At 30.8% G+C, this 20,693-nt stretch overlaps 1 protein-coding gene across 1 annotated transcript in view; it reads left to right on the forward strand.

The window, feature by feature from the left end:
* Syn (synapsin) overlaps positions 1 to 18,366 on the forward strand; it is a 101,932-nt gene extending 83,566 nt beyond the window's left edge. The window contains 4 exon segments of the mRNA XM_075314388.1: positions 3,750 to 3,846; positions 3,913 to 4,080; positions 4,265 to 5,732; positions 17,438 to 18,366. Coding sequence (XP_075170503.1) covers positions 3,750 to 3,846; positions 3,913 to 4,080; positions 4,265 to 5,732; positions 17,438 to 17,814 — 2,110 coding nt within the window. The 3' untranslated portion in view covers positions 17,815 to 18,366.
* The last annotated feature ends 2,327 nt before the right edge of the window (positions 18,367 to 20,693 follow it).

Below are 20,693 nucleotides of genomic sequence, written 5' to 3' on the forward strand. Positions count from 1 at the left end.
TTCGAAATTAAAAATTCAGGAAAAATATTCTTTATAAATAAAATTTTGACAAAATTTTCTGTAGCAAAAAATTGTTGACAAAATTTTCTGAAGAAATAAAATTTTGACAACATTTTCTATAGAAATTATATCCGCCGTTCGGACTCGGATATAAAAAGGAGGTCGCTTGTCATTGAGCTTAACATGGAATCGGGCAGCACTCAGTGATAAGAGAGAAGTTCACCAATGTGGTATCGCAATGGACTGAATAGTCTGAAGCGAGCCTGACACATCGGGCTGCCACCTAACCTAAAATATGCAAAGAAATTATTTCTGTATGTGCTAAAAAACCCTGTGAAATGATTATTTCAAGGATTCACACAAAAAATTTTTTCTCTGATTCAATCACCAAATTAATTGATCCAATTAATTTTTTAATTGAAATGTCTTCAATCACGAAAATGATAGTATCAATCACAGTTTTAATTGGGCATAGAAAAAATTCTTGATTAAAAAATTAATTGATTTTTTCAGCAAAATTCAATTAATTTTTTAATTGATTCAATTAAAAATTTAATTGATGTTGATTGCAAAACGCAATTAATTTATTAATAAAAAAAGGTAACTATTTTTAATTACTTAGTTAGATTGGCTTAGAGTTTTTATTTGGATTAACAAATGATTGTTTGAAATACATTTTTAATTAAAAAAGTAAAAAAAATCAGCACTTTTTTAACTGAATTAGTCTTCCGAATTTGATTAAAAAGTTAATTGTATCAATTAATTTTTTAATTAAACCTTTTAAAAATTTCAATCGTTGACTTAATTAACTTAATGTTTCTATCATGATTAAAAAGTTAATTGTATCAATTAATTTATTAATTGAAAAAATTTTCAACTTCAATTAACTTTTTAATCGGAAATATTTTGGTGATATTTTTTTCTGTGTTGATTCTCAATGAAATGGAGATGATATTGTTGTAAGATTAAATTAAATCTAATTTAAAAAACATAACTTAAATATTTCGTAGAAAATTCTTATACAATATATTTCATTCGTTTTTGTTTTTTTATAAATAGTACGCCACGGTTGTGTCACCTTTTTAAAATTAGTGTGCCACACAGTTACTTAAATTTTTTTATAAATAAAATCTTGACAACGTTTTCTACAGAAATACAATTTTGACAACATATTCTATAGAAATAAAATTTTCTATACAAATAAAATTGTGTCAAAATTTTCTATAGAAATAAAAATTTGACAAAATTTTTTATAGAAATAAAATGTTGACAAAATTTTCTATAGAAATAAAATGTTGACAAAATCTTCTATAGAAATTAAATGTTGACAACATTTTCTAAACAAATAACATTTTGACAAAATTTTCTATAGAAATAAAATTTTTACAAAATTTTGTATAGGAATAAAATTTTGACAAAATTTTCTATAGGAATACAATTTGGACAAAATTTTCTAAAGGAATAAATAATTAGAAATTAAATGTTGACAAAATGTTCTGTTGGAATAACATTTTGACAAAAGTAATAAAATTTGGACAATTTTTTGTTTGGAAATAAAATTTTGTCAAAATTTTCTTTGGTTGTAATTTTGACAAAATGTTCTATAGACATAAAATTTTGACAAAATTTTCTATAGAAATAAAATTTTGACAAAATTATCTATAGAAACAAAATTTTGACAAAATTTTCTACAGAAATAAAATTGTGACAACATTTTCTGTAGCAAAAAATTGTTGACAAAATTTTCTGAAGAAATAAAATTTTGACAAAATTTTCTATAAAAAAAAAATATTGACAACATTTTTTATAGAAATAAAAAAGGATTGATTCTCAATGAAATGGAAATGATATTATTGTAAGATTAAATTAAATATAATTAAAAAAAAAAAAACATAACTTAAATATTTCGTAGAAAATTCTTATACAACATATTTCATTCGTTTTTTATTTATAAAAAGTACGCCACGGTTGTGTCACCTTTTTAAAATTAGTGTGCCACACAGTTACTTAAATTTTTTATACATAAAATCTTGACAACTTTTTCTACAGAAATACAATTTGGACAACATATTCTATAGAAATAAAATTTTCTATAGAAATAAAAATTTGACAAAATTTTTTATAGAAATAAAATGTTGACAAAATTTTCTATAGAAATAAAATGTTGACAAAATCTTCTATAGAAATTAAATGTTGACAAAATTTTCTAAAGAAATAAAATTTTGACAAAATTTTCTATAGAAATAAAATTTTGACAAAATTTTGTATAGGAATAATATTTTGACAAAATTTTGTATAGGAATAATATTTTGACAAAATTTTCTATAGGAATAAAATTTGGACAAAATTTTCTAAAGGAATAAATAAATAGAAATTAAATGTTGACAAAATTTTCTATAGAAATAAAATTTTGACAAAATTTTCTATAGGAATAAAATTTTGACGAAATTTTCTATAGGAATAAAATTTGGACAAAATTTTCTAAAGGAATAAATAAATAGAAATTAAATGTTGACAAAATTTTCTGTTGGAATAACATTTTGACAAAAGTAATAAAATTTTGACAATTTTTAGTTTGGAAATAAAATTTTGTCAAAATTTTCTTTGGTTGTAATTTTGACAAAATGTTCTATAGACATAAAATTTTGACAAAATTTTCTATAGAAATAAAATTTTGACAAAATTATCTATAGAAACAAAATTTTGACAAAATTTTCTACAGAAATAAAATTGTGACAAAATTTTCTGTAGCAAAAAATTTTGACAAAATTTTCTGAAGAAATAAAATTTTGACAAAATTTTCTATAGAAAAAAATATTGACAAAATTTTCTATAGAAATAAAATTTTGATAAAATTTTCTATAGAAATAAAATTTTGACAAAATTTTCTGTAGCAAAAAATTTTTGACAAAATTTTCTGCAGAAATAAAGCTGTGACAAAATTTTCTGTAGCAAAAAATTTTTGACAAAATTTTCTATAGAAATAAAATATTGACAAAATTTTCTTTAGAAATCAAATTTTGACAAAATTTTCTATAAAGATCAAATTTTGACAAAATTTTCTATAAAAATCAAATTTTGACAAAATTTTCTATAGAAATCAAATTTTGACAAAATTAGTTATTTTATGAATTTTTTTATTACTAATTAAGAATGAATGTAGTAACGAAATAAACTTAATGTTTGGTATTAATTTTGCTTAAATACGATGAATTTTATAAATCCTTGAAGTAGGCCGTACATACGTTTTAGGAGGAAGTTTTTTTTTTTCAAAAAAATTATGATAAAAATGTAAAATATTGTTGGAAGATTTTTTAACTTATTGCAATGCTTTTTATTGGATCATATATTTTAATATAACCCACATACTCAGATATCGCAGATTTACTTATGTTGCATATGCCTGCGTCACCAGACTTCACGCGTTACTCATTTTTGTCATACATTAAAAAGCCATCTGAAAATTGTAACAAATTAAAAATGCAAAAAAAAATAATAAATGCAATCGTTAAATGATACCTACGCAACCTACATGTAGAGAAATTGGTTTTTTTATACGTCAACATGTTAACGAACTTTTGACGTTGAACTTAATCGAGACCAAATTGGCCATATGATAACAGAGAAATCAAATACCAAAAAATTATGGCAAATAATAGCTGCAATGAAATTTTATTACCTGCATATTCATTGTTTTCCATTTCTCTATTTTTCCATTGTCGTTACTATTACATGGCGTACTATTACAGGCGTAAATCTATTACTGGTAATTGGAAGACAAATCAAGGTTCAGCTATGCTAGAACAGATAACCCTTACAGAGAAATACAAGTCATGGGTAGATGAGGTAACTACCATAAGTTCAATAACCTTCCCTGAGGGATGTCTAATGCCATTGTTAAATTTTTCACAGATTTCCGAACTTTTTGGTGGCATGGAAGTGTGCGGTGTTTCCGTAGTGGTGGGAAAAGATGGTCGTGAGCATATTATCAAAGCATCGGATAGTACTTTTGCATTGATGGGTGACTCTCAGGAAGATGATCGCAGACAAATAGCTGATTTAGTGTCATCACGTATGCAGGTAAGTTGAAGGAGGGAAGAAAAAATTGAAGACCTCAAACTAAAGTGGAATGGTAGATTTGAATATGGAGTTGGTCCTAATGAAGGCCCATTCCCATTGAAAATTATTTTTCTTTAATTTTTTTAATTTAATTTGTTGCAAAATTCTATTGCAAAACTCTGATTGATTTGTTTTCCCCTTGCAGAATGTATGCCGACCTGGTGCCAATCAAAATGTGGGTGGCCATGGCAAACTCCCCTCGGTCTCGTCCCGTGGTCAAAGCCCTACCGATGAAATTGGTCTACCACCAAGTGCCCCCACGGGCCCACGTCCCGCACCCATGGGTGGGCCACCACCCATACCCGAGCGGACTTCACCAGCCGTGGGCTCTATTGGTCGCCTTAGCAGCCGTAGTAGTATATCTGAAGTACCCGAGGAAACAACATCGACGGCTGTTAATCGCCGTGATTCGCAAACCTCACAGGCTTCGAACATTTCTTCGTCAGCCACCAGGACACCACAACGTCCTCCGCAAACCCAAAGCTCTGTAGTCGAGGATGCGGAGGACACCATGAAAAATTTGAGGAAGACCTTTGCGGGCATCTTTGGTGACATGTAGGAATTAGCGAACAAAAAACGCGGAAGAGCAGCGAGTGAATCGGCCAATGTTATGGGTGGCGACAATGGTCGCGGTACCGGTGGCAGTATGGCTGGCATTAATGTCAGCGGCATCACCAGTGCCGGTAGCTCGTTTTTGGGTAAGCAATTCTCTTTCACATCGGGTAAGTCCAGTAGTGCCTCGGCTTCTTCGGGTATAGGCGAGTCGGTTATATCGACTCAGCCTAGTACGAAAACAGCCGATGGCCCTACGGATGCCCGCTCGGATACATCATCGACGTCGACTCTAACGGCCGGCAGTGTAAGTTCGAGCAGCAAACCCTCTTCCAGCGTTTTAGATGAGGCCAAGTACAAGCCGGTAACCAATTTCGAACCACAGGAACGTGTCAATCCCTTCGATAAGGGAAACATGAAGGCCAGTACCACCACGGCCACATTGGGTAGTACCGCTTCCACAACATCATCGTCGATTTCGGCCTCATCGATCTCATCACGTATTAATGTTCGCACCGATAGTAACTTCAAGTCACCACCACCACCCTCTAGGCCACCGCCACCACCACCACAGACCGCCGCATCTGTAGCTACCAATTCGACCAATACCTATCAAAGTTCGACGGCTTCCAATAAGGATAAGAGCAGCTATATATATGGTAGTTCCACATCCATAGAGACCATAACACGCATGGATACAACCAATACAGCTACGATTAGTAATCCCACTGCTACTACCAGTCTAGGAGGACAAACTAGCCAGAATACCGGCAATACGAAGATAACAACCATTGGAGCTACTGGAGGCCCCATGACAACAGGCATTAGCAACGATTGGAATACCAATGCCACAGGACGATCCACTTCATCGGTATTGGGAACACGCTCCGCTAGTGTTTACAGTGCCCCAGCCGTGGTTAGTACTACAACGGGTGCTGCTGGGGCGGCAGCCAATACCAACGAAGATGCTCAATCCACAGCAGCCGCATCGAATGGCTATAATGCTGCAACCGATATGCCCTCGTATACGCGACCCTCTTACTCGCGTTCCGAAAGCAATGGTAATTATCTAGCCGTTGGTGTATTGCTGGTCAGCCTTACACTGCGTAAATCCTAAAAAAAAATCGAATCAAATTCCATAGATTTTCATCTTCTCATTACTAAAACCTCAACCTCAGCGTCCTCGTCACATCATCACCGCATTGAATCAATCCATAACTCTATGTATTCTTACCTTCTACTACTACCACCACCATCACCACTACCATTACCAACTGTACAACAACAACAACAACCATCATCCCCATTTAGTTCACAAAATCATTCCAAAAATCGGTCAAATGAATGCGACGACGTCATGTCTAAAAGACGCCATGTAGGACGTCATCATCATCAGCCGCCTTTATTCTCACGACCTCATCTAAAAGATTTTCGAACACCGGAATTGCGTAATCCATTCTAAGTAGGACCATGGTCAATGAAATGTCGTTATGTGCAACCCCTCTCCTAAAAACCCATACTTTACTCTAGGGATCTCGCCTAAGGCATCAACATCGTCATCATCAGACAAATATTTAATTCCGTTGTTGGTTACAGATGGCTCCTCGTCCCCCCTCTTATACCCGTCCTTTTGAGTATCGGAAATGTGATACCCGGGCTTTCATAAGAACTCGTTAATGTTATAGCGGCTTTAGTTCCTATTCCCATAGCAAAAACGAATGAAATGCATTTCTCAGAATTCAAAATAACATGCATGTTGTGTTCGATCGATTTGATTTGATTTGATTGTAGTGTGTGGGGATCGTCACCTACCTATCTAGCCATTCAATCTGAATCTAAAAAGTCAATCGTCACCAACCAACCATCTATCCACTATCCACATCTGTATCTATTTATAGATGTAGATGAAAGGCGACTTTGTAAGTTCATATCCATCATAATTGATCACATTACCACAAAACAACAACAACAACAATATCTCATCAGCAAACAACAACAACAATAAGAAAAATACAATAATATTGCATCCATATAATATGTAATTGTAAAATTAAATATTTCTAATATAATTACATTACCACAGTGCACACTGCAATGACATAACCACTGTGCACATTATAGTAGCAGCCATTTTTAAGGGGAGAGTGTTTAATTCGTACTCACTTAATGACAAAAGATGAGTAATAACCTACGTAGAAAAGAGAATCCCACCACTTATGATAAAAAGAGAGATTCATCACAATGGATATGATAGTGTATATGTGTGCGTGTGTGCCTGTTAGCACTGGCTATCACCATACCTATCCTTTGATTGAATAGTCTACACACTCATTTATCTCACAACTGTTAGCTTATCCACCATTTATAGAAGAGAAACACTCTGAATACTTCCAAGTACATTTTTGAGTACCTCCCTACGCTCTTGAAATAAGAGTTACATCATTGCAAAAAAATTAAAGTCGAATAGCACATTTACCCAAAGCTCTCTAATCATTCAACTAATAACAGTATTGGGCCCGTACACTACAGAGGATTTTGTATAAAACATGAGCATCACTAATATATCTCCTACTGTAGCGGATTCATTAGGGATGCCGTTGTTTGACACGAAGTCACAAAAAGTTGTACAAAAATGCTTCATATTCAAATGAAATGCTAATTCGTATATTCCACAAAACAGTTCAGAATTTCTTAAAATTTGTAAATTGTATCACAAATGCGTCCATTCTGAACTTCGTATAGCGCTATAGACATTTTAGCAATATTGAACTCCAATTTTTCCCTTCAAATTACGAAATCTTCTTTAAAAAATGGAAAAAAAATAAATTATGGCTAATATATTTTCTTGAATTTGTCGAAATATCATTACAACTATTTGTGATATAGGCGTTTGTAAGGATATGATCACACTGGAAAAATATTTGACCAAAATGAGTGTTAAAATTTTTTCGAGGAGCCTTTTCGAAATATATGGTTATCGTTTTTGGAAAATACTTCTATCGTGGTGTTATATATGTCAAATGAGTTAAAACTGATGGTTTGGCTGAGGTGACCACTTTTTATACCCTCCACCATAGGATGGGGGTATATTAACTTTGTCATTCCGTTTGTAACACATCGAAATATTGCACTAAGACCCCATAAAGTATATATATTCTGGGTCGTGGTAACATTCTGAGTCGATCTAAGCATGCCCGTCCATCCATCTGTTGAAATCACGCTAATTTCCGAACGAAACAAGCTGTCGACTTTAAACTTGGCACAAGTAGTTGTTATTGATCTAAGTCGGATGGTATTGCAAATGGGCCATATCGGTTCACGTTTACGTGTAGCCCCCATATAAACGGAACCTCAGATTTGGCTTGCGGACCCTCTAAGAGAAGCATATTTCATCCGATCTGGCTGAAATTTGGTACACGGTGTTATTATATGGTATCTAACAACAATGCAAAAATTGGTCCATATCGGTCCATAATTATATATGTCAAAATATAATTTCTACAGAAAATTTTGTCAAAATTTTATTTCGATAGAAAATTTTGATTCTATAGAAAATTTTATTTCTTTAGAAAATTTTGTCAGAATTTTATTTCTATAGACAATTTTGTCAGAATTTTATTTCTATAGAAAATTTTGTCAAAATTTTATTTCTATAGAAAAATTAGTCAAAATTTTCTTTCTATAGAAAATTTTGTCAAAATTTTATTTCTATAGAAAATTTTGTCAAAATTTTATTTCTATAGAAAATTTTGTCAAAATTTTATTTCTATAGAAAATTTTGTCAAAATTTTATTTCTATAGAAAATTTTGTCAAAATTTTATTTCTATAGAAAATTTTGTCCAAATTTTATTTTTATAGAAAATTTTGTCAAAATTTTATTTCAATAGAAAATTTTGTCAAAATTTTATTTCTATAGAAATTTTGTCAAAATTTTATTTCTATAGATAATTTTGTCAAAATTTTATCCGATCTGGCTGAAATTTGGTACACGGTGTTAGTATATGGTCTCTAACAACCATGCAAAAATTGGTCCATATCGGTCCATAATTATATATAGGCCCCACATAAACCAATCCCCAGATTTGACCTCCGGAGTCTCTTGGAGGAGCAAAATTCATCCGATCCGGTTGAAATTTGGTACATGGTGCTAGTATATGGTCTCTAACAACCATGCAAAACTTGGTCCATATCGGTCCATAATTATATATCGCCCCCACATAAACCAATCCCCAGATTTGACCTCCGGAGTCTCTTGGAGGAGCAAAATTCATCCGATCCGATCTATCCGATATATGGCCGGTAACAACCATGCCAAAATTGGTCCTTATCGATCTATTGTTATATATAGTCCCCCAGATAAACCGATCCACAATCAGAGAAAAATCACGATTGCCACTCGAGCCAAAAATAATCTACCAAAATTTTATTGCCTTAGGAACTTTTGTCAAAATTTTGTATTTCAATAGAAAATTTTGTCAACATTCTATTTCTTTAGGAAATTTTGTCAAAATATAATTTCTATAGAAAATTTTGTCAAAATTTTATTTCGATAGAGAATTTTTTTAAAAATTCTATTTCTATAGAAAATTTTGTCAAAATTTTATTTCTATAGAAAATTTTATCAATATTTTATTTCTATAGAAAATTTTGTCAAAATTTTATTTCTATAGAAAATTTTGTCAAAATTTTATTTCTATAGAAAATTTTATCAAAATTTTATTTCTATAGAAAATTTTGTCAAAATTCTATTTCTACAGAAAATTTTGTCAAAATTTTATTTCTATAGAAAATTTTATCAAAATTTTATTTCTATAGAAAATTTTGTTATAATTTTATTTTATAGAAAATGTTGTCAAAATTATCATTGCTATAGAAGATCTTGTCAACATTTTATTTCTATAGAAAATTTTGTCAAAATTTTATTTCTATAGAAAATTTTGTCAAAATTTTATTTCTATAGAAAATTTTGTCAACATTTTATTTCTATAGAAAATTTTATCAAAATTTTATTTCTATAGAAAATTTTGTCAAAATTATTATTGCTATAGAAAATTTTGTCAAAATTATTATTGCTATAGAAAATTTTGTCAACATTTTATTTCGATAGAAAATTTTGTCAAAATTTTATTTCTATAGAAAATTTTGTCAAAATTTTATTTCTATTGAAAATTTTGTCAACATTTTATTTCTATAGAAAATTTTGTCAAAATTTTATTTCTATAGAAAATTTTGTCAAAATTTTATTTCTATAGAAAATTTTGTCAAAATTTTATTTCTATAGAAAATTTTGTCAAAATTTTATTTATATAGAAAATTTTGTCAAAATTTTATTTATATAGAAAATTTTGTCAAAATTTTATTTATATAGAAAATTTTGTAATAATTTTATATCTATAAAAAATTTTGTCAGAATTTTATTTCTATAGAAAATTTTGTCAATATTTTATTTCTTTAGAGAATTTTGTCAACATTTTATTTCTTTAGAAAATTTTGTCAATATTTTATTTCTATGGAAAATTTTGTCAAAATTTTATTTCTATAGAATTTTTTGTCAAAATTTTATTTCTATAGAAAATTTTGTCAAAATTTTATTTCTATAGAAAAACTTGTCAAAATTTTATATATATACAAAATTTTGTCAAAATTTTATTTCTATAGAAAATATTGTCAAAAATTTATTTTTATAGAAAACTTTGTCAAAATTTTATATCTATTAAAAATTTTGTCAAAATTTTTATTGTATAGAAAATTTTGTCAAAATTTTATTTCTATAGAAATTTTTGTCAAAATTTTATTTCTATAGAAAATTTTGTCATAAGTTTATTTCTATAGAAAATTTTGTCAAAACTTTATTTCTATAGAAAAGTTTATCAAAATTTTATTTCTATAGAGAATTTTGCCAAAATTTTATTTCTATAGAAAATTTTGTCAGAATTTTATTTCTGTAGAAAATTTATGAAGCACCTCTTAGTTGGAGAAGAATATTTTGCAGAATCTTCCAACATCAAGAAGAAAACAAACAAAAAATATGCCATTTTTTGGCATATTTTTTGTGTTCATATTTGTTTATAGCCCCCATATAAAGCGACCCCCATATTTCAATTCTGGCTCTATAATTACCGCACAAAAGTTCATGTCGGTTCGTAATTATTTTTTCCCTATATATACCGGTCATGAACTAGATATATACGTATTTAATCGACCTTTCTTTTGTCTAATATATATTCCGCATGGACTAACTTACAATTTAGAAGATGATTTTAACAAGTTTTAAAATGCCTTGCGATCGGCCGCAAGACAAGTAATTCAATTGTGGATGGCCGTCTTTAGTAGAAGTTCCTACGCAATCCATGGTGGAGGGTACATAAGATTCGGCCTGGCCGAACTTACGGCTTGTATACATGTTTAATAATTTAATTTAATTTATTTAAGTGATTCTGGGGGCTTTGTTCCCCCCGTGAGTTAACTTTTAAGTGACTCCAAGGAACATTTCTATAATTTTTAGACCACTAAATCGACGAATTTATTTTTCTTATGATTAATTTCCTGTGACACATACATTAATGAAATAATATTGTTAGGTAAAAAATCACCCCATAGATAATATATCAATTCATAAAATACTGCTATTATCAATGTACACAGATGTGTTATTCACCGCAAACCTGCAACAACAACAAAAACAGCAATTGAATCGCTGCACCCGCTTCTACATCTACATCTAGCTATAGCAAACAGCAATAACTTTCGATTATCAATTTTATTTTTTTTGGTTTGTGATGGAACGACAACAACAACACCAACAAAACAAGGGACATTTTTCTAAAATGAGAATATCATATTGCATTTTATAGCAATAAAAAAAATATCAAATTTCAATTGAATTTGGTTTAATTTGATTGCGGCGGATAAGGAAGTTTAAATTAAGTGTCCCCCTCCCCCGCAATAACATTGCATCGTAACGCAATACAAAAATAGATTCTATTTTTTTTTTTGGAAATTCGATAAGTGACAGTTTTTAAAGCTAGCTTAAGCACCTTCTAAGCTTATTGAATGATCACCCATGCTTTTCTTTGGCAGTTTACCACAACGACACAGTTTTATAAAAATAAAGGCCATAACGAATTCTCTTTCAAATTTTGGAAGAGAAAATATTTTTGGGGAAGGTTAATCTAATGACATGGCACATACTTAATCTGAATCTAGGTGTCTATCATGTTTATTATTCGCTAAATTATCTATCGCATATTCAATTGACATCATCATGCATTTATCGTTAACACTACCACCGCTACCTATCAATCACCATATATCAAATTTTTTGTTTTGATTTTGATTTTATTTACTAAATGTGGAGCTTTGACTGTCAATCATCTTTAAGCACATTTTGCACCAAAGCTATTTTTTTCTGTTTATATTTTTTGTTTATTTTTATTTTAAGTTAAAAATAATAACCCGTCTTGGGTTGCTACTTCCAGTCCATATATCCTTCTTCTTTTTCATAGTTTTTTTCCCATATGACCACATACTTTCCCAAACAACTAAAGCAAATTATTGTTTGTATGCCCCAGAACCAGCATTCAATGAAATTTTTAAAATATCAATGTTGTTTTTGATTAATAATCTTCAAATGTGGCATCCTAAATTGAATCAAATCAAAAAAATTATGCAACTCATATGACAGACATATAACGTAAATGTATGTAAATAAATGTTCACCTGCCGACATAATATCATGAAGTTTGCATCGATGTGTCTCTCAAATGTTCGTGTCGGAAAATATCAATAACATTTGTGATTTTGATAAATTTTTTAATTAAAAACCACAAAACAATGATAGAACATTCAAATAGAAAGTGTATGTATAATGAATTGAATATTTATTATGTTATGTTTTTTTTTTTTTTATTATGTTTTTTGGGAATATTGCTGTTTTAATTAATTCCTGGGCAGAGCTACCGAAAATAATTGAGTATAACAAGATTAAGCATTGTGCTCTTATAAAGAGAAAACAAATGTTAAGGTGTAGAGGGCTATGAGAAAAAAATTGTTTTATTTGTCAATTTTTTCCAAAGCAGCTCTGCCCAGGAATAAATTTAAACGGCAATATTCACATAAAACCATAATGAATATTTGCTTTAAAATACACATACGTTTTATTTTAATTTTCTACAATCGTTTTGGTATTGCTTTTGTGGGTTTTTATTCAGAAAAACTTCATGAAAAACACAAATGTTTTGTTATTTTCTGACGCAAACGGCAGTACATTTGAGAGACACGTCGACGCAAACTTTATGATATTTTGTTGGCAGAGTCCTCTGGTGCTTCAGTTTTGCTATGACAGGACAGCATCTTCTTCTCAATTATCTTTGGAGCTACCTTGAAAAAAGTTGCCACACAAAGCAATTTTTTCTCGTAGACCTCAACACCTTGACATTTGTTTTTTCCCCCTCTCTCTCAGAGAACCAGGCTGAGTCTTCTTCCAGATTGTCTTTGGATGGTATGCGTTGCCAATTATTTCTATATTTTTTTTAATTCACCACTGGGCGCTGTTTTCATGGATGGAGACAATGTTTAGAGTTTGGTGGTGAATTTTCATAAATTAGCATATAGGTTTACAATAATGGCACACATTATTTTTATTTCTACATTATTAAAAAACAAAGCTGTCGAAATTTAAAAAAGAAAATTTTTTACTCCCCAGCATACAAGAGGGTGCCGGATTTTATTTTGGGGGCTCAAACGCTAATGTAATTGCTAAAATCATAAATTAGCGATTGAGCTCCCAAAATAAAATCGTACGGAATATGCTAGGGAATAAACAGTTTTCTATTTTAAATTTTGACGGTTCGCTGTGCTTTTTATACCCTCCACCATATGATGGGGGGTATATTAACTTTGTCATTCCGTTTGTAACACATCGAAATATTGCTCTAAGACCCCATAAAGTATATATATTCTGGGTCGTGGTGAAATTCTGTGTCGATCTAAGCATGTCCGTCCGTCCGTCTGTTGAAATCACGCTAACTTCCGAACGAAACAAGCTATCGACTTGAAACAAGTAGTTGTTATTAATGTACACACAAAGAAAATTTCATTAAAATTGAGCCAACGAAAATTTTTCATTGATACAACGAAACATTTTCATTAAGACAATGAAAATATTCGTTAATAGTACGAAACATTTCGTTGACTAACAGAAAATTCGTTACAATAACGAAAAATTTCGTTATATCAATGAATTTGTTTCATTGGCTCAATTTTAATGACACATTTCATTAATATAACGAAACTTTTTCTACCAGTGTAGGTCGGATGATATTGCAAATTGGCCATATCGGTCCACTTTTACGTATAGCCCCCATATAAACGGACCCTCAGATTTGGCTTGCTGAGCTTCTAAGAGAACAAATTTCATCCGATCCGGCTGAAATTTGGTACGTGGTGTTAGTATATAGTCTTCAACAACCATGTAAAAATTGGTCCATATAGGTTCATAATTATATATAGCCCCCATGTAAACTGATCCCCAGATTTGACCTCCGGAGCCTTTTGCAGGAGAAAAATTCATCCTATTCGGTTGAAATTTGGTACGTGGTGAAATTTGGTACATTGCGCTAGTATATGGTCGCTAACAACCATGCCAAAATTGGTTCATATAGGTCTATAGTTATATATAGCCGATCCCCAAAAATAATCTACCAAAATTTTATTTCTATAGAAAGTTTTGTCAAAATTTTATTATTATACAAAATTTTGTCAAAATTTTATTACTATACAAAATTTTGTCAAGATTTTATTTTTATAGAAAAAATTGTCAAAATTTTATTTCTATCGAAAATTTTGTCAACATTTTTTTACTGTTTAAAATTTTGTCAAAATTTTATTACTATAGAAAATTTTTTCAATTTTTTTTTTATAGAAAATTTTGTCAAACTGAATTATATACGTATTTATCGTATCGGCTTTCGATAGTCGTATATACCCCGTATGGACTAACTTACAATTCGATGTCTACATTCCAAAGTGCGCTAAGTCTAAAAAGTGAATTTTCCAGGAAACAAGTTTGGTTTTTTGAAATTTCTCAAAACTCGTATAAGATAGAAATTTCCTTATTTTCGGTCTCAAAATCATATTTTTTATAAAATTTTTTTAGTATGTACGAACTCAAAATAGTAATAATAGAACATGGCTAAAAATGACTTAGACTACTTTAGACCGAACAAAGCTTTTTGCCTTTTTGGATTGGACATTTTTTAAAACTTTACACACAGGCTAAGCACAATATTAACCATAACCGTGGTTATGGAGCCACCGTGGTGCAATGGTTAGCATGCCCGCCTTGCATACACAAGGTCGTCGGTTCGATTCCTGCTACGGCCGAACACCAAAAAGTTTTTCAGCGGTGGATTATCCCACTTCAGTAATGCTGGTGACATTTCTGAGGGTTTCAAAGCTTCTCTAAGTGGTTTCACTGGAATGTGGAACGCCGTTTGGACTCGGCTATAAAAAGGAGGTCCCTTGTCATTGAGCTTAACATGGAATCGGGCAGCACTCAGTGATAAGAGAGAAGTTCACCACTGTGGTATCACAATGGACTGAATAGTCTAAGTGAGCCTGATACATCGGGCTGCCACATAACCTAACCTAACCTAACCTAACCATAACTTTTGATAGAAATGTCCAATAAATTCGAACTTTTGACCGAATGCAATTCACGTCAATCCGAATAAAAAACAGCGAACTCCATCAAAACATGCTAAGTCGACTTAGCGTACTCTGGAATGAGGGCATCGAATTGTGAAGACGGTGTTAAGAAATATTGAGATACCTTGCCATCGCAAGTGTTACGGCAACCCAAGTAATTCGATTGTGGATGATAGTCTTCAGTAGAAGTTTCTAGGCAATCAATGGTGTAGGGTACAAAAGCTTCGGCCTGGCCGAACTTACAGCCGTATATACTTGTTTTTTTCTCCCTCTCTCTCAGAGAACCAGGCTGAACCAGGTATGCGTTGCCAATTACTTTTGTAGTTGATGAAGAATTCTTCCTAAACCGATCCCCAGATTTGACCTCCGGAGCCTCTTAAAGGAGAAAAATTCATCCGATTCGGTTGAAATTTGGTACGTGGAGTTAGTATATGGTCTCTAACAACCATGCAAGAATTGGTCCATATCGGTCAATAATTATATATAGCCCCCCATATAAACCGATCCCCAGATTTGTCCTCCGGAGCCTCTTGGAGGAGCAAAATTCATCCGATCCGGTTGAAATTTGGAACCCAATCACACAAAAATTGGCCCATATCGGTTCATAATCATGGTTTCAACTCGAGCCAAAAATAATCTTCCAAAATTTTATTTCTATAGCAAATTTTGGCAAAATTTTATTTCTATAGAAAATGTTGTCATAATTTTATTCCTATAGAAAATTTTGTCAAATTTTATTTCTATAGAAAATTTTGGCAAAATGTTGTCAAAATTGAAATTCTATAGAAAATTTTGTCCAAATTTTACTTCTATAGAAAATGTTGTCAAGTAATTCGATTGGTGATGATAGTCTTCAGTAGAAGTTTCTACGCAATCGATGGTGGAGGGTACATAAGCTTCGGCCTGGCCGAACTTACGACCGTATATACTTGTTTTTTAATAATGTAAACTTGTGTTCATCACTGATTTGGACATAAATATAGAAGTGATGAAAATGGTTCACTGATTTTCTAAAGCAGAGTCTATTTCTAATTTTTGTCGAACAATTTTTGAGGATTTTTGTGAGGAATTTCAATTTAATTTGGGGATATTTGGGGCCAAATTGTCTTAATCGGGGGACGACGGCGTAGTAATTTGGGGATAAGAGCCAGAAAATTGTGGCAACACTGGTTCCTGGTTGGATCTAAACACAACATTTGTTCCATTTTCCATTTTCCAATTTTGGATACCACGTTTCTAGATACATTCTTCCACCCGAGCTCATGGTTCATACGACGCCGATTGGTCAAGAAATCTTGGGAGGACGATTGATACCAAGCTAATGGAGCTCGGTCTATTCGCCATTTACTGTCAGGCCCATTTTTGGCAGATTTGTTTCATAAGCCGAACTTTCGGCCTTGCACGTTTATTCTCCAATTTCGGATATTAAGTTTCAAGATATTTTCTTCCACCTGATATTTACATGGTTCCAAGTTCCACAGTTGGTCCCAGTCTACTGGAAATTGTGAGCGTTGAAAATTTCAAATAAACTCATGTTGAATTAAAGAATGTAAAAATTATGGATGGAGCAGCAGAGAAAGAAAATCTCCTACAGCAAAACACATGACCTCAGTTCAATTATGTCGCTTCAGGAAAATCGGAAACCTTTATTTTTTATTACATTAAAAAAATCTAAAATATCAGAGAAAAGAGTCCCCACGCTGTCGTCCAAATAATAAAACAGAAACTGGAAACCAGTTTATGTCGGTTCAGGTGTTTTTAGAACATCCGCCTGTGGCTACAGTATACCCATTACAATATTTACCTTAATTTACTTTTTTATTAATTATTTCTTTAATTAATCTTTTCAATTAAATGTTCACCATCACCCTCATATTAATCACCCTCACCTATCACCTAATCACTTCGCTGTTCAGTGTTAAAGAACAATGATATTGAGCACCTATCACTACAACAATATGTCACCATGAAGACAATTGCATTGCATGCATTTTTGTAAACTGCATAAAAATAATAAAATGTTTTTTTCTTCACTTTTCTCTCCTCCCCAATACACAGCATCACAAAATAAATCATCAGATTTGGATATCATTTTTGGTGATAGCACTACAAGCACTATACCATCATATGGCAATGGTAAATTTACACGTTCCGGTGGATCTCTATCTGATGCTGAATTAATATTTGGAAGCTCATCGGTGCCCAGCTATAAAACGGATCGTTTTGGATCTTCGAAAAGTATGAGTGTTACATCGGAACGTCAGACAGGATCAACGGCACCCTATAAAATCTATGAGGGTATACAAAATGCCGGTTTCAGTGATTTCAGCGATAGCAAACATAGTGTGACCAGTAACAATAGTGTTAGCTCATATTCCAGCTGGAGAAATAAACAAAAGGATAATGATGATGATGATGATTTGGATTTGAAATAAACAATTGGGGGGCGTAAGGGGCAAATAAGTAACAGAATTCTCTTAAGAAAAACCTTATGAAGATATATCGTTTCTTTCGATCTTAGAGTTAGAGTGTTAACAAGAACCACCATTAACCACCATAGTAAAAACAAACAAAAAAGAAAACTAAAAATAAAAATAAAATATATAAATAAACCAATGCTGAAAGTGGGAAATAAATTACTCATTATTGTCATACAGAGTTTAGTTGGCATCACCACCATCTGCATGTGCATCATCATCATCACATTGATATGGATCTCTTATCATCTACAAAATCCTGGGTAAACCGAAGACATAGCCTCTAAAGTTTCCTGGTTTCATGGAAATTCTTTAACACTAATATTGAATACCATAAAAACTAAAACCAAAAACAAAAACAAATCCCCTGTGTAATCCATTCATGACATCTCTATTTACTACTAACTCCTTGTTTATGCAACTCTGTGTTTGTTTGTGTTCAATTTAACTATAATAACTGTTATGTTTGAGAACAAAAGAATAACGAAATGAATACAATATGAAATGAAAGCACATTTATTATTATTAATATCATAATTAGAAATTTGAATTAAAAGAATTTATAAAATTTCTGATGTTAGTTAAATGATAACTTTAACCAAAAAAATAAAGAGAACATTGTTTAGTTCCCTAACATAACCAAGTGAAAGTTCTCTTCGCTCTCACCCTCAATCTGTTAAAGTATTCTCAATAGTTGATTACTGAAAACGCACGCACGCATTTCACATAATAGCGCACATTGCAAGGGAAAAGGAAATTACAAAACAAAAATAATTTTCATTTCTCTATTGATTTGTTATGTTTATATAGGTAAATCCCTGGAAATTTACTTTTTCCCAAATAAAAGAGTAAATGTTGAATTATAGTTAAATCCATAAAAAACATAATATTATTGCTATCTCTTATTATCTATTATTATCATAAACATTCAATTATGGATATTCATTCATATATATTGCATATAAATAATAATTGATAACAAGCAAATAATTTATATAAAAACTATACAACCTTACATATATTCATACAACCAAAGACAACAATATAAAATTCTATATATATATATATTTATAAATAATATATATATATATATATATATATATATATATATATATATATATATATATATATATATATATATATATATATATATATATATATATATATATATATATATATATATATATATATATATATATATATATATATATATATATATATATATATACATTACAAGAAAATTACATAACTACAAACAAAACAAATACAAACATTTATAAACTTATATGAATAAAGAAAAACAACAACAACAAAACAAATACTTAATACTCCAACATGAGACACTATGAAAATACAAATGACAATATACGCAAAAAAGGCAAAAAGATGAAGACGTTGATAGTAATATAACCCTAAAATAAAGAGAAAAAAATTCCATAAAATCTAAAAAAGTATGAATTTGTTACAAAAGAAAAAGATAAACCAGAAGATAAGTTATATTTCAATTACAAAACAAAAACCTACGACTAATATTTTTATTTATATATGTATTAATTACATACTACACATACTCATATAATACTTATACATAAATTTAAAATACTCATAAATAAATTTGTTCATAATTATGCTAAATATGTTGGGAGTTTTCTATGTTTACCATAAATTCAAACAATGTAATGTTCATCTACAGAAAGAGAGATGAGAGTGTATCTACAGAAAGAGAGATAAGAGTGTATTTAACAACACTTGCTCAAGGGTGAGATTAATGAAATCACGAAAGCCCCGCACACTTTCAATTCATTTAAACATTTACATACCCAATCAGTAGTGTTGTCAAAAAGAAGAATGTATTGTCTACAGAGAGAGAGAGATCAAGAGATCACAATCCAAACGTAACATTGGTTAATGAGGCAGCTACATTTATTTTCAGGCTCACTTAGACTATTCAATCAAATTGACCTTTTAAACTATCACAAAGAAGCAGTGGCCATTAACAGCCAATTTCTCATATCCGAAACGAATGCTTTCGTTCGACTAGAATGCCCAAAACAGCTGAATTTATAAAGGAAAATAAGCTGTTTTTGGCATTTCAGTCGAACGAAAGCGTTCGTTTCGGATATGAGATATTGGCTGTAAGTTCAGATATATAGCACAAAACTATGGCCTAACATAATCTAATCCATAGATTATTAACATTATACATTTTCATTACTTCAACTATGGTATTATCATCGATGTTGTTGAAACCGAGAAAGAGAGAGAGAGAGAGAGAGAGCAAGTATCACAGCCCAAACGTGACATAACGCAAATATTTAACATTAGCAAACTATACACAGAAACGGTGGCATCAAACTATGATCTACACACACACCAAAAAGTTTCTCATTCAATCACGAAATTAATTGATCTAATTAATTTTTTAAATTGTCATCAATCACAGAAATGATAGTAACCATTTAATTTTTAATAGATCCAATTAAATAATTAATTGATACTATTAATTTTCGTGATTATTGTTTCAATTAAAAAAATTTTTGAATCAATTAAATTAAAGAATTTTTTTTTTCAACTCAATTAAAACTTAATTTTTAATATCCTGAAATTGTTTTCTGTGAAGTATGCATTAAAGGATACCTGTGTTGCCAATTCGGCTATTTCTCTCCTAGATCTGTTTTTTTAAGGCTTTTAGCGGGAAAATTTCATTAATTGATCTTTTTAGTCTTGAAGTAGGGACAAAATGTTTTTATCTAACACTTGCAGTGAGATTTTTACCGTTTTTTTGGCTTTTTTATTAAGCTTTTTTGGAAAAAATATAACGGTTTTTGGGAAATAAT

Source organism: Haematobia irritans, chromosome 1, assembly GCF_050003625.1.
Source record: "Haematobia irritans isolate KBUSLIRL chromosome 1, ASM5000362v1, whole genome shotgun sequence".
NCBI classification, from domain to species: domain Eukaryota; kingdom Metazoa; phylum Arthropoda; class Insecta; order Diptera; family Muscidae; genus Haematobia; species Haematobia irritans.